Source organism: Patiria miniata, unplaced genomic scaffold (assembly GCF_015706575.1).
Source record: "Patiria miniata isolate m_02_andy unplaced genomic scaffold, ASM1570657v1 HiC_scaffold_19, whole genome shotgun sequence".
NCBI classification, from domain to species: domain Eukaryota; kingdom Metazoa; phylum Echinodermata; class Asteroidea; order Valvatida; family Asterinidae; genus Patiria; species Patiria miniata.
In genome coordinates this window covers 8,335,549-8,350,062 of record NW_024037057.1, presented here as the reverse complement: position 1 = coordinate 8,350,062, position 14,514 = coordinate 8,335,549, and the positions used below count along the sequence as shown (strand labels likewise).

Genomic DNA, 14,514 nt, shown 5'->3' with positions numbered 1-14,514 from the left:
GCACTTTGAGCCGTCGTGCTTTGATGCTGGTCTGTACAGCAACTTGGGCATGCCCCTAAAAAAACATCGAGTCAGTGTTTGAATCATTAGAACTCTGATTGGAATCGGACGAATCTGTACCATTTTCATCGGATTCGCTAAGGAAAGAAGAGGACGGTCTTCGGAACTTTTACGGTCATGACGGTCGTCGTTGTGTTCTTTCGACAACGGTGGCACCGTGGCACGTCCACGTGTACTGTACATATCCCATGTACATGTAGACACATTCGTACGTGTGCATATAATGCCACGTACGGGTACGCGGCGGCTGCACATACACACAGCACAGTAGCTTCGCTAATCCGTCTCGTACCCAGACGTCATTTACGGGCCCTGGATTTCTCTGCCTTTGTTTATGTCATGAACAGCGCCCTCATTTGGAGTTGCCGCGAAAATCAAAAAGGGGGGGTTCAATTTTGGACAGCAAATTACCACACTAAACGTACACCAGAACCATTTCTGCTTTTAATTCACATTTAATACACATAAATGAATGTATATATAAAATAAAATACGTTATGAAAATTTTGGACTGCATGTTTCCTTTAATTAAGGTTTTTCATTTTCTTAGCCTAGAATTTATGTGATTTTAAATATTTGTTTATAACTCTTTTATATAAATAGTTTTTATATTTCAGTGAATGGAGTGTATATCTTTACATCTTTTAAAACTGTAATTCCATTTTTGCTATCTGTTCAAGTGTAATTTCCTCGGACGAAATAACTTTCATACTTCATTTGATATGCGTCTCCCAATAGAAGAGGAAAATGATTCTTAAATCTCTTAGAAAATCTCAAATGTTTTTTTAACCGTTTGTTCTTGTTTTAGGTACATATTTGTACGTGAATGCAAACTCGGGTTCAGGATTCAGCCAAGCCACGCTAGAGACCCATGAACTTCACCAGGCCGCGTCGACCTGTCTGTTTAGCTTCTGGTATCACATGTATGGACAGGGTGAGCTTAAACTATTGGTTCTTGTACTGTCCCAGACCCCCCCTGCCCATTTCTTTTTGTACCACCCCAATCTGCCTCAGCACTCTATGAGAAAATACAGTGTAGTACAATGTAACACAAAGGATAATGGGTTTACCAGTGTTTCTTTTCAAAAATGTTTCGGAATGTTAACATCTCGACCTTGATAAGAGGGCATGTTTGCGAGCTGTTGGAACAAATTTTTCTGCGTGGCTTATACGTGTAAAGGTACCACTAAGGAGACACGTTATCGTAATTTCTTCGCACGATGGGAGACATCGGTCATTAAGGAGACATTTTCATGTCTCCCTAATGTCACAGCCCCCCTTTAGAGGCACAATTTTACTGTCGCAATTAGATTATATTTGTTGCTCGTGGTCTAATTAGTAAACATACCGAAATTCGTGGGAAAAGGACAAGGGAATATTGGATTAGGACACATTTAAGTTTGAAAAATTGTGTGCACAAGTCTATGGGGATGTCTCCCAAATGTCCAATCCAGGGTAATTATTTTTATTACAATCATTTTCGTATTTAAACTTCAGTTTTGTCAGTTTTGTCACACCATGTTTTAAATTTGATATGATTTGTCTAGTAACGTTTTACCAAGTGAATTTACTGTACGAAAAAAGTTTTGAAAATATCTATGCTATATGTCCTGTTGGCAACAATGTATGACAATAAAATCAATGAATCCATACAATTTTTCAAGTTTAACAAAGAATTATAAGTTGCCCAAAGTCTTGGAATGATACTAGGAGACAGCTTTCCCTTTTTTGAAAATGGATATTTTTTGTCACAGATATTGGAAGTTTGGCAGTGTACTTGGTGGAGGGTTCTTCGCGTACCTTGTTGATCTACTTATTTGAGGACATGGGAGACGTCTGGACTAACATCCAACTGGGCGTCGGTAGAGTCAATCTACCGTTTAAGGTAGTTTTGAATGATTTCTTGCTCTCTTGTAAATTTCATGCAAAAATGTAAATTTCATGCAAAAATGAATGACAATTGCATCGCTATAAACCAGAATGAAGGAAATAGCTCATGAAAAAAAAAAAAAGTTTTTTTTTTCTTGTACATTTTAAAGAGGAAAATACCCATGAGCTGCTGACAATCTTTTAATTGGCGGAGTTTGACTGAATGTTCATTGTCTTTCATTCATTGCAGATTGTGTTTGAGGCCACCAGGTCCTTCAGTGTGCTCGGGGACATTGCACTGGACGACGTCAGCTTTTTAGGCTGTGGGCTTCCTCGTAAGTAAAGGCTACAAAAGTTTTCAAACAAAATAAATAAATTAAAAAAAACAAAAACAAAGTAAAATATGAATTCAGTTTCACTTTAAAGCACAAACATGCTTTCAATTTTTTGTGTTGTCAAAATTTTTGTAAAGACGACAGTTTTGGTGATATTAAAATTTATCACAAGAATTGTTTGATTTTGGCCCTGAAAATCCAAATTGTTCTTCTTTTTTTCCCACAGCTCCGACCTCTGACCCTTGCCCCTCAGGTCAAAGTAAATGTAACCGTGGCAACTGTGTTGAGGATGGTCGGTTCTGCGATCTGACTGATGACTGCGGGGACTTCACCGATGAGAACACATGTGGTAAGACTTTACAATTTGCCTTGACGAGGAAAATGTTTTACCGGCTCTCATTGTCTGAAATTGAGAGTCAATTTTTTTTTACATTCATTTTGTTTGTTTTGTTGTCTAGGCAACTACCACTTGTGCGACTTTGAGAGCGGCATCTGTGATTGGCGGCAGCTGTCCAATGATGAGCTAGACTGGCGAACGTACTCGGGAATAACGCCCACTGATTGGACGGGACCCACCAGGGACCACACCAGCGGGCTGTCATCAGGTAGGGACGTCACCCAGAAATGCCTCATCAATGAAAAAAATAATGACTAACAACATTGATATTTATTGTGATTGCCAAACTTGAACCAAGACTATCCCCTCAGTTTCTCAGCCTTAAACCTTGTTAACTAATTGTTATCCCAAGGTACGTACCTCTACTTGGAGACATCGGCCCCACGTCAGATGGGAGACCGTGCTCGTCTAGGCAGCTACAACATCGCAGCCACAACCACAGGCACTTGCAAGGTAACGGTGCATCCCTTTATGTAGGCGTGTCACAAGAGGGGGGTTATAAAGGGGGGGGGGTAGTTCCACTTTTCCCCCACAATGCGCCTTTTTTGTTTGCAAAATTGTGTTATGTTGGCAAAACCGTGTATGTCGGCATGATGTGCCACAACGAATACACAAACTGTTCTCTAATAATTACTAGTTTCACCTGCTGAAATTAGCGCCCTGATTTGTCGAATGGTGTCCAACTTTTTCGGTTTTGCGGCAACCGGCTGACGGGGGAAAATTCTTGGCTACCGTCCAGTCTGGAGTGAATTGTCACCAAATCAGTAATGTCTTTTTATTGTTATTGGATTAATCTCTAGACGAAAGAAAACAGCTATTACCTCATAATATGCTTCAATATTACTTCTTCCCTTTTAGCTTCGGTTTTATTACCACATGTTCGGCCGGACAACTGGTTCCCTGACAGTGTACATACGCGATACGGTCAACGGTCCCCTGGTCAATCTGTGGAGTAGGAATGGAGAAATTGGTGACTTCTACGAGAGAGCCGAGATTACGCTCGGATGGAGCAATCCATTCCAGGTAATTGTGCTTCAAACAAAGTTACCTTTTAAAATTAGAATTTCCATTTTTTGATGTTATGTCTTGTATACATCAGGCTACATGCTTTCTTGGGACACCACAAATCTGCAATCTGCGAAGTGTATTTTTCTGTTCCGTTTTGAACCTCCTCAGGTCATCATCGAAGCCACTGTTGGTAACGGTATCTATGGCGACATCGCCATCGATGACACCTCCTTCACCCCCGGCTGTGCTGCCTACAATGGCGATCTGCCTGTCGTGGGTACGTCACCATGGCAACCAGTCCCGACGACGCCACCACCATGCCAACCCGACGAGTTTGTGTGTGGCTCGGGGACGTGCATCAGTCTGGGCGTACTCTGTGACGGAACGAACGATTGCACTGATGGCTCGGATGAGACCAACTGTGGTACGAGTATAAAACCTGCCATTTTTTTTCCAGAGGGTGAAAATGGACACACTCATTTTACAAAATTAACCAGTACATGCTTTTTTTTTTTAATAGATGTCATATAAAAATTGTCAAATTTATTTGAAGTTTTTACATTAAAAACTTCGACTAAGCGCATCCGATTCTTTGTGGACAAATGGTCGTAAAATGTCTGGTGTCCAGAACTAATTTCACCCTTTTTTCAAAGGCTCATTTTTGGTATTGTTAGAAGAATGTGTGGTCACTTTGAGTACTTTACATACATTTCAAGCCGATTTTGTAGGAAAGTTTTCTTGAGTGCCAGGTTGTCAAGTTTGAGCAGAATTTCAGATTTAATTCCATGAAGTCAACTTTCCTTGAGACAAGTGGAGGTAAAATGGCTTGCCCAAGGACACAACATATTGCCAGGATTTGAACCCCTGACCCTCTGATTATGAGTCGCAAACCTCAACCACTAGGCCACACACCATTCATAAATATTGAAAAGACCTGTGGAAAAAATTAGCAAAAATTTTTTTTCTTTAAATTTTTCTGTTATTTGACAGGAAATTGTAACTTTGAAACTGACCAGTGCGCCTGGGTTGCCATTGACAACGGTCGGTATCGCTGGGCCAGACTGCAAGCAGGCAGCTCCTCGTCTTCAACAGCGCCCTCTTCTGACCATACGTCAGGGACGGGGTATTTCATGTTTGTTGATAGCACAGACGGAACGTTTCAGACGTCGGCCATATTTCAGAGCCCGACCCTGGGATCTGTAGGGGCAAGGTACGAGAACAAAAATTTGTTTTAAAATGTTTCCAGAAATCTGAAGTTTCCAACCTTTTTTGATAAAAATCCTTTGCATCCCTTGAAGAAGTAAAAATTCACAAATGTAAATTACCTTTGTTGAAGAACTCTTTGCGTGCTTCGTTAATTTTCTCTTTAAAAAACAACAAAATGCTTTTCAGCGATTGGCATGTGCCAGCCAAATTTGGTGCAAACGTGAAAATGAAAATAAAAATGTTGGCTTAACTGTAAGAGTTCTTGTTGGGCATTTATAAAAAGTATACAAATTCCAATTTTAATGAATTTTGCTGCGGATGCTTCCTAACATCCAATTTGCTTTAAATATGCTTCAAGTATAAACTGGCTCTGAGTTGTTTGGAAAAGTCAAATAATTGTTCGCCTTTTGGTATTAACATATTTTAAGTTTTTGAAAAGGCTTGACATTGTGGTATTTTCTTGTTCCTGAACTTTTTCAGATGTGAGATGAATTTCTGGTACCATCTCCGCGGCAGCAACGCCGGTACCCTTCTAGCCATTGTGTATCAAGGCGTGGTGCCGGACACCAGTGTGGTGTATAGTGGCGACACCAACAACCAATGGCAACAGGGGACACTGAGTGTGGGACCCAGACTCGCGGGCCAGTACTCGGTATGTGGGTCCAGGAACCAGTCTTCAAACTATAATTAAAAAAAAAAAAATGTGTTTGGTAACATTGAAGACAGTATCAGTTGGGATTGGATTGAGTTGTTGGCAATGTGCCAATATTGTATAATCTTTGTTCGTTGCTTAAACAGATTCTTCGGGCCGTCTGTTGGATTCTGATAAACTTTCTACAGTCATATTAGAAATTTAAAAGAAAATTTGTTAGAAGAAGGAAAAATGCATAAAAAAATGTATATGGTAATTTTTTTTTTGGTTATATATTGTACAAATAAATTTTGCCAATTTTGTTACTTTTAAAAGAATTCATTGTCATCAAGTTAAACAGAATCCATCACCTCCCGTATTGATATAATCACACTTGAAAAATTCAAGATATAAAAGAAAAAACTTCTAAAATATCTGCAAACATTCGGCTTGCATTTTGGCTAAATATGCAAATTCTGTTTTGAGACGTATTGAAAACTTAGGCAATGTGGCACTGCATGGCTCTAAGGGAATATAGAAAAATTAAACAAGTGATGACACGAATTTGAACCTTGAAATACCCCGTAAACCACATAAAACCTTGTGTAACTTTGAGGTAAACCTTAAGTGACTGCCTGTTTAATTTCACTCTCTCCCATGTTTTACAATGACTAGAGGTGGACATTCCAGACAAATCCAGTGTGATACTGAACAAATGAATTGTGTTTTATGTAGGTACGGTTTGAAGCTCTTCCAGGGAACGACTTTTCCGATCCGTCTCTGCTGACAGACATAGCCTTAGACGATATCACCTTCGACAGCTGTGACTCGGACTCAGGTAAGCCTAAAGAAGTCACTTCAAACTCCAAACTATACCAACCAATGATGATGATGTCGTATGCTATGGCGATCTCGTTGTATTGTCCGTAAGCCAGTGTCTCGTTGGGTCCTTGGCCAAGTGAAGGGCTGCGATGCCACCAGTATTGAGAGGGATTGGAGAGGGATTGGAGAGGCATTGGAGAGGGATTGGAGAGGGAATGGAGAGGGAATGGAGAGGGATTGGAGAGGGATTGGAGAGGGATTGGAAAAGGATTGGAGAGGAATTGGAGAAAGATTAAAGAGGGATTGGAGAGGGATTGCAGGATTGGAGAGGAATTGGAGAGGGATTAAAGAGGGATTGGAGAGGGATTGGAGAGGGATTGGAGAGGGATAGGAGAGGGGTTGGATCCGGATTGGAGATGGATTGAAGTGGATTGGAGAGGGATTGGAGATGGATTGGAGAGGGATTGCAGAGGGATTGGAGAGAGATTGGAGATCTATTGGAGATAGATTGGCGAGGGATTGGAGAGGGATGGAGAGGGATTGGAGAGGGATTGGAGAGGGATTGGAGAGGGATAGGAGAGGGGTTGGATCCGGATTGGAGATGGATTGGAGAGGGATTGGAGATGTATTGGAGAGGGATTGGAGAGGGATTGGAGAGAGATTGGAGAGGGATTGGAGAGGGATGGAGAGGGATTGGAGAGGGATTGGAGAGGGATTGGAGAGGGATTGGAGAGGGATAGGAGAGGGGTTGGATCCGGATTGGAGATGGATTGGAGAGGGATTGGAGATGTATTGGAGAGGGATTGGAGAGGGATTGGAGAGAGATTGGAGAGGGATTGGAGAGGGATTGGAGAGGGATTGGAGAGGGATTGAAGAGGGATTGGAGAGGGATTGGAGAGGGATGGAGAGGGATTGGAGAGGGATTGGAGATAGATTGGCGAGGGATTGGAGAGGGATGGAGAGGGATTGGAGAGGGATTGGAGAGGGATTGGAGAGGGATTGGAGAGGGATTGCAGAAGGATTGGAGAGGAATTGGAGAGGGATTAAAGAGGGATTATAAAGGCGAGAGAGTGGGCAGTCATTGATCATATGGCGCATCGTCTGGGGTTCTAGTCAGCCTACTACCATATGCAAGTTGATATCGACAAGACAATAGTAAGCAGGTCGCGGTTCAAATCCAGCCTGTGCCATCCTAGGCTGTCCAGAAATACCAAGTCTGCGCAACTTCAGAAATTTGTTTTCCATATGCTTTCCTCTTTTTTTATTACTAAAACAAGACCAAGCGTTGCAAGTTTCAATGTTCCCTTTCCAGATTTGAGCTGTGATTTTGAAGGCCAGGACATCTGCGGTTGGACCCAGGACAACACGGACGACTTTGACTGGGTGGTGGCCCAGGGGGAGACGGGATCCGTGGGCACAGGACCCCAGTTTGATCACACACTGGGAACAGGTCAGTCAAACAAAAGAACACAAATACCAGTAAGGGCCCGTCTCAGTTTATATCCGAGACGAATTCCGGACAAGTTGCGGGTAGAATCATCTGCAGAAGCTCTGCATGTGTCCAGGAGATGTTCTGGGGAACTTTTTATTAACAACTGCTTGACTCACCAATACTGATAACTTCATTGCGGGAAGATTGTGGGGAAGTTGTTCAGAATCCTGCAGCTTATACCCAACACAATGTCCGCAACTTGTCTGGAACTCGTCCCAGATATGAATTGAGAGGGGCCCTAAATGGTACCGGGTGATGAGTTTCCTCCCAACAATAAGATTCCAACTTTATTTTAGAATTGAATTTGTTTTGTTCGTAGGAGCTGGTTACTATGCCTACATCGAGACCTCCTCTCCTCGCGTCCCAGGCGACAAAGCTCGCATCATGTCCGGCTCAATCGCAGCCAATTCACAGTACTGTCTGGAATTCTGGTATCACATGTTCGGTCCCGACATTGACGCCCTGAACATCTATCTGTCATCCGGCGGCACTTCCACTCTGGTGAGTCAGGTTTTGAAGTTTGTTTAATTACAAGGAGATGCTCAGCAGAAATTGCCGGAGTACCAGTCAACAGCAATATACAGGATGTGACATTTTGGCCGGTGCCCCTGTTTTTGCTTAGCGAATACCTTTTGCGCTGAGCAGAATTCTGTGCTTATAGCTCCATGAAAAGTTGTTCATGCACAAGTCCGCTGCCTGAGTTTTTAGGATCAATACCTACTATTTTTCTAAATTCTCTCTCTAGATTTACCGGAAGCAAGGCACCCAGTCTAACCAATGGCTGCGTGGCCGAGAGCCAATCACAGGCAGCTCGACCTATGAGGTCATCATCGAAGGAGTAACCGGCCAATCATTCGGCGGGGATATCGCCATCGACGACGTCGTGTTTACACCCGGAACGTGTCCGACAGTTTGTAAGCAGCCTTGCATTCCCCCCACCCCCAAATAAAAAAGTTTGCTGTTGAAGTAGCTAGATTAATTATGACTGGAATATTTTATTAAAATTTCTTCGAAAATGTGACAATCTTTTCTTTTAAAACTCAATGATTTGTAAAGTAGCATCATCTGCTTAACACTGGAAAATACTTATTAAATAATTAAGTTCACGTGCTAATAAGATAGCCCTATGAATATATTAAAAATTGTTTATGTATTCAAAATCCGAGTATATAGACGCCTTGATCATAATGGTTATCTTGTCGCTTCCATTGAACAGTTTTTCGTTTTTCATTCTTTAAAAAAATTCAAAAATCAAAACAGCTCAATGCACCTTTGAATATGACCTTTGTGAGTGGGTCAACGACGACACCGACACGCCAGGATTTGATTGGCTGAGAGGAGCCAATGGGAGCCCTTCGCTGGGAACGGGACCGGCCACCGACCACACCTACGGCACACCATCAAGTATGTCCAAGTGTCTTTTATTTTGTAGTATTCAAATGCTTTTTCTGTTATTTTTGGAAGTAGTTTTAAATACAGACTTTTTTGAAAAAAAATTCAATCATTGTAAGTCCCTTTGGTCCCAATTCCATTCGGAGAAAGCAAAAGAGAGGGTTTCTTAGAAAATTCCAAGATGAAGTATGACACAAAATATATCTGCATCCTTTTTCTAAGTCTCAGTCCTTGTTTTAAGGTCATTATCAAGCCATTCACAAGTCAATCATTAGTCAATCGTGAGTACAATCTCAAGTCTGTAACAAGCCAAAAAAAAAATCAAACTTACGGTAGTAATTTATTGATCAAGGAAAAACACTGACAAAGCAAACCATTAATCACATTTCATTTTCACAGCTTTGACTAATTGACCAGAGATTGAAAGACTTGTGATTGGCTTGTGATGACTTGTGATTTGCTTGTGACGACTTGTGATTGACCTCTGATATCTAAGGATGACTTTTAATATCTTAGGATGACTTGTGATATGTTATGATGACTTGTGATGACTTGTGAATGACTTGTGATGACTTGTGAATGACTTGTGATGATTTGTAATGACTTATGAAGACTTCTGAATGAGTTGTGATGACTTGTGATGACATATGATGACTTGTTACAACTTATGATGACTTGTGATGACTTGTGATTGACTTGCGATGACTTGCGATGACTTATGTAGACTTCTGAATGAGTTGTTATGACTTGTGATGACTTGTGATTGACTTGCGATGACTTGTGATGACTTGTGATGACTTCTGAATGAGTTGTTATGACTTGTGATGACTTGTGATGTCATATGATGACTTGTTACAACTTATGATGACTTGTGACTGACTTGTGATGACCTACTCTGCCATTACTTTTCTCCAATCAGATTTCTTTGCCTACATCAACCCCCTCTCGCCCCGTCAACTGGGCGACGAGGCACGCCTCCTCAGTCCCTACTTTTACCCGGGTACCGACCACTGCCTCCATTTCTGGTATCACATGGTGGGTGACGACGTCGGTTCCCTGCTGGTGTACAAACAGGATGAGGGGGATTCCTTCGTCACCCCCTCCTGGCAAAAGAACGGCGATCAAGGAGACGTGTGGAGATTGGGTCGAGTGACCATCTTGCCATCATTTACCCAGAAGTTTAGGGTAAGAAATTTATTCTTGTATCAATTTTTGTTGGTCACTCCAGCTGGCAAAAGAACAGCAATTAAGGAGAGGTGTTGAGATAAGGTTAATGTGACTGTTTTGCTGTCACTAATCCAGAGGTTTAGGGTAATGAGGCTTTTTCTTGTATCTGTTTTCACGTCTTCTGGCAAAAGAAAAGCAAGTAAGGGGACCTGTGGAAATTGTGTAGAGTGACAATCTTGCTGTCACAAATCCATAGGGTTAGGATAACTGAAGTTTTTGTTCTACTTTAGTTTAATGTTCACCCTTCCTGCTGGTAAAAAAGGAATGGCGATCTGGTTCATAATTGACGTTAGTGGGAAAATATATGTTACATATATTTAGAAAAAGATTTAAGAAACTAACAAAAAATAATCATAGTTTGCTAGTTGCTCATTTCAGCATACTTTTTTAAAATTCAATTCATTTATACGTTTCTTTCGTATCTCATTCTTTCACTGCATTGGTTCTTTAGTGAGCATTACGATTGTTAGTCTTGTTTTTTTCCATATGAAATATTTGGTCTTGATCATTTGTATCCTTTTTTTTTCCAGATTGTCTTTGAAACCCAGGTTGGATCCCCCACAATGGGTGACATAGCTCTGGATGACATCGGTGTCAGAGATGGCGTCTGCCAATCAGAAGGCCTCTGTGATTTTGAAAGAGGTCTTTGCGGTTGGACGAACGATAAGACAGGGGACGATTTTGATTGGTTGAGGGGTGCTGGTGGTACGCCAAGTTCGTACACCGGCCCGGCCGTCGATCACACAACCAACACGGGGAGGGGTAGGTATTTTAAATCTTTCTGCAAAGAATAATTGCTTAATGTAGACAGAAGCAATCAGCTATGACATTTGAACCGATATATCCCTCTTGCTGTCTCTGACATGTACCTTTTTGAGCCAATAGATGAGGTTTTTTTTTGGGCTCTCCAGTTTCCTCTCTCCGGAAAAATCAAACACTTTCGATCTCAGGCTGTGCTCCGTGGTCATATATGGGTCGATGTGGCCGGCAGCCATAGGCACCTTTACGTGCCAGCGGCCCGACCACGTTGTAGCCGCGTCCTTTGCAATTCAGCATACCAGCTGCGAGTAAGGATGATTAGCCTCCCAAATTATTATTATTATTATTATTATCATAATTTCCACACTCAAAACAGTTAATTGTTTTATGCACAAACTCATATCACTATCTTTGTTTTTTTTCAGGCTTCTATGTGTTCATTGAGACTTCCTCTCCGCGAGTCTCCGGCGATAGAGCCTGGCTCCTGAGTGAGCGACTCGATCCCACATCGGGTAAAGCTCCGTTAGAAATTGAAAGAAAAAATGACCAACACAGCATACCATTGTCTGATAATGATGTTAAACTCTGTGTATCTTTTGCCCCATCTAAATGTTCATATTTCATCAGTGCCATCTTCTTGAAGACTCTTCTCTTGAAGATAATTGAAAGCGATGGAAACACAAATCCAACAGAATAGAAAATAATGTCCTTCAGATTTAGGGAGTGACTCTCATCGTAAACCAAAAAGTGAAGTTGGATTTGAATTCAGGATACAGATATGGCAAAGATATCACCGTAACAATTTTCACTGACTTGCTCTTTATGCATGCTTTTGTATTTCAAAAGGACAATTTTGTTAAGTTCATTTTTTTTGTCTTTTTAATTTCTCAGGAAAGTGCCTCTCGTTCTGGTACCACATGTACGGCAGCAATATCAACACTCTGAGAGTGTACACGCAGACACCCAGCATCTATCCCAACAATCAAACTCTCTGGTCTAAAAATGGGGAGCAAGGCGACGTGTGGCTGCAAGGGAGACTAACTCTCTCCTCCAATGAGCAGTTCTGGGTAGGTCAGAGGTTAAAGTTCACAAGGTTATGGTTTGGTTGGACTTGAACCTGGCCGAAACTCATATGATGGGCAAGTGGTTAAGACATCACAAGTAAACGGCTGGTCATGGGTTCGATTCCCTCCAACTAAATTTGAAAATATTTTTTGTCCAAGCTTTCAGACAGCTCTGAGTGGACGGTCATTATTTAAAATATAATAATCGAAAGACAAAAACCCAATGTTGGATAAGTTAAAATTGTTTCAAAACTCAAAACACTTTAATTTTTGTTCACGCAGGTGATTTTCGAGGGTGTAGTTGGGATTGACTTCACGGGTGATATCGCCCTTGATGATATTGAGATAGCTGATGGAATATGCCCATCCACCATTCCACCACCGACTACCCCGTCACCGCCACCAACATACCGTAAGTTAGGATAGATCCATGATTTTTTTAGGAAGGGGGAGGGCAAACATTAATACCTCTACATCTAGGGAGTAGGGGAGTGTGGCTTAGTGATTAGAGGGTCAGGGGTTGACCGAAAGGTGTGTTCTTAAGCAAGCCACTTTTCCCCAATTTCTCACAACCAAGAATGGGATTTGGCCTAGTGAGTTTGTGATTCATGATCAGAGGATCAGGGACTTGAATCCAGCTGCTGGCTGTGTTTGTGTCCTTGGGCAAGCAACTGCACGACCATTTGCCTTTCTGTACCAAGGAGTATGAATGGATACCAGCATTAGCTGGTATCCCATCCTGGAAGAATAGAATGATATTCACAGTTGTTTCATGTCATCTGGAATCGGCGTCGGTCTGATGTGCCACATTGGCTCGGAACAAAGTTTACTAAACCCCAATGAGTTAATTATTTTTGAGGGCTTTTTATTTAATTGGCTTATTTTTTAACATTTTTTTTTTAGATTACTTTAAGATGCTGTCTAAATTGCACACAAAATTTATGCCAACAAGTTTTTCATATTTCCAGTAAGAGCAAAAATAGAATTAAAAAAAATATTCAAACTTGTTTCTCTTCAGCACCCAACTCCCACGACTGCGACTTTGAGCAAGGGATATGTCAGTGGACACAGGTGGCTAGCCCAGTCGACCAGTTTGACTGGACGCTGGCTACAGGCACCACAGGGAGCACCGGGACCGGTCCCGCTGGAGACCACACAATCGGAGATGCTAATGGTGAGTCTGGGTCCAGACCATGAGTAAAAGTTATCCTTTCAATCCATCCTTTCTAGTGTTGTCTGCCTTGCCTTTCACAGTAACTGACATATCGCCGTTTGCGAGTTAGCCACGCCCCTTAGACAACTCTATGGAATTTTGTACATTAAGTTTTGTTTGTGTCAGATTTTGCACGTTCCGCACTTATTTGTATATCATGTAATTGGACAATATTTCGCAAGCTGCATTGACGCGATTCTACCGCGATAGGTCAATTTGCTCTCACCCTACCCCTTTTGGCATTTTAGAAAAATCTTGGCTTTAATTCGGTCATTTTATTCTCCGGTTTCATCACCACAGGTCACTACGTATACATAGAGGTCACGGGTCAGGCAGAGAACGATACAGCTTGTCTTTCCTCGCAATACTTCAACGACGCGACGAGCGCTGGTTACTGCATGGAATTCTGGTACCACATGTACGGCCCCCACGTTGCGTATCTCAACATCTACACCCTAACCTACACCGGGGGAGTCCAGACGCTAGTCTGGAAGAAAATGGGTTCCTTTGGACCGCAGTGGAACCAAGGAATGATACACTTCTTGGAGACTGGTCGATATCAGGTATGCTAATTTATGCAAATTTATGTAAATGACTCTGGATTTGCTTTTATTTAACTTATTAATGAAGTGGACTCATTAAATATGGTAATTTATGCAAATTATGTACATACATTCAACTTTCTAAAATTGATATTTGTTTGGATAGGAGTGAAGCAGTCTTCATATGGGGTATGCAAATTTATGCAAATGTATGCATATTTGCCTAAATTTTCTTTTATTTCAAAATTTGATATGGGATATGGTAAGTTTTGCAAAAATGTGATTTGTTAAAATGTATACTTGCTCAGAACTCATTGCAGGTTTTGCGATTTATGAAAAAATGTCAGACGATGATACTTATTTTGTACGCAGGTTATTTTGGAGGGCGTTGCCGGGCCGAGTTACCAAGGCGACATCTCACTGGATGACATCACATTCCACGCAGGACCATGCCCAGCAGGAGGTGATAACAAATTTTAATTGAAATTTACTTTTTA

At 41.6% G+C, this 14,514-nt stretch overlaps 1 protein-coding gene across 1 annotated transcript in view; it reads left to right on the top strand.

Annotated features, from left to right (window-relative positions):
* Positions 1-14,514, top strand: part of LOC119725639 (MAM and LDL-receptor class A domain-containing protein 1-like) — an 89,109-nt gene that overhangs the window by 31,737 nt on the left and 42,858 nt on the right. The window contains exons 51-73 of the mRNA XM_038197118.1: positions 869-994; positions 1,815-1,945; positions 2,180-2,264; positions 2,491-2,613; positions 2,723-2,869; positions 3,014-3,114; positions 3,520-3,684; positions 3,838-4,093; positions 4,660-4,879; positions 5,356-5,527; positions 6,242-6,344; positions 7,641-7,778; positions 8,140-8,321; positions 8,566-8,734; positions 9,081-9,224; positions 10,132-10,397; positions 10,970-11,201; positions 11,624-11,710; positions 12,090-12,265; positions 12,545-12,674; positions 13,281-13,436; positions 13,776-14,038; positions 14,390-14,480. Coding sequence (XP_038053046.1) covers positions 869-994; positions 1,815-1,945; positions 2,180-2,264; positions 2,491-2,613; positions 2,723-2,869; positions 3,014-3,114; positions 3,520-3,684; positions 3,838-4,093; positions 4,660-4,879; positions 5,356-5,527; positions 6,242-6,344; positions 7,641-7,778; positions 8,140-8,321; positions 8,566-8,734; positions 9,081-9,224; positions 10,132-10,397; positions 10,970-11,201; positions 11,624-11,710; positions 12,090-12,265; positions 12,545-12,674; positions 13,281-13,436; positions 13,776-14,038; positions 14,390-14,480 — 3,663 coding nt within the window. The remainder of the gene's footprint in view (positions 1-868; positions 995-1,814; positions 1,946-2,179; positions 2,265-2,490; positions 2,614-2,722; positions 2,870-3,013; positions 3,115-3,519; positions 3,685-3,837; positions 4,094-4,659; positions 4,880-5,355; positions 5,528-6,241; positions 6,345-7,640; positions 7,779-8,139; positions 8,322-8,565; positions 8,735-9,080; positions 9,225-10,131; positions 10,398-10,969; positions 11,202-11,623; positions 11,711-12,089; positions 12,266-12,544; positions 12,675-13,280; positions 13,437-13,775; positions 14,039-14,389; positions 14,481-14,514) is intronic.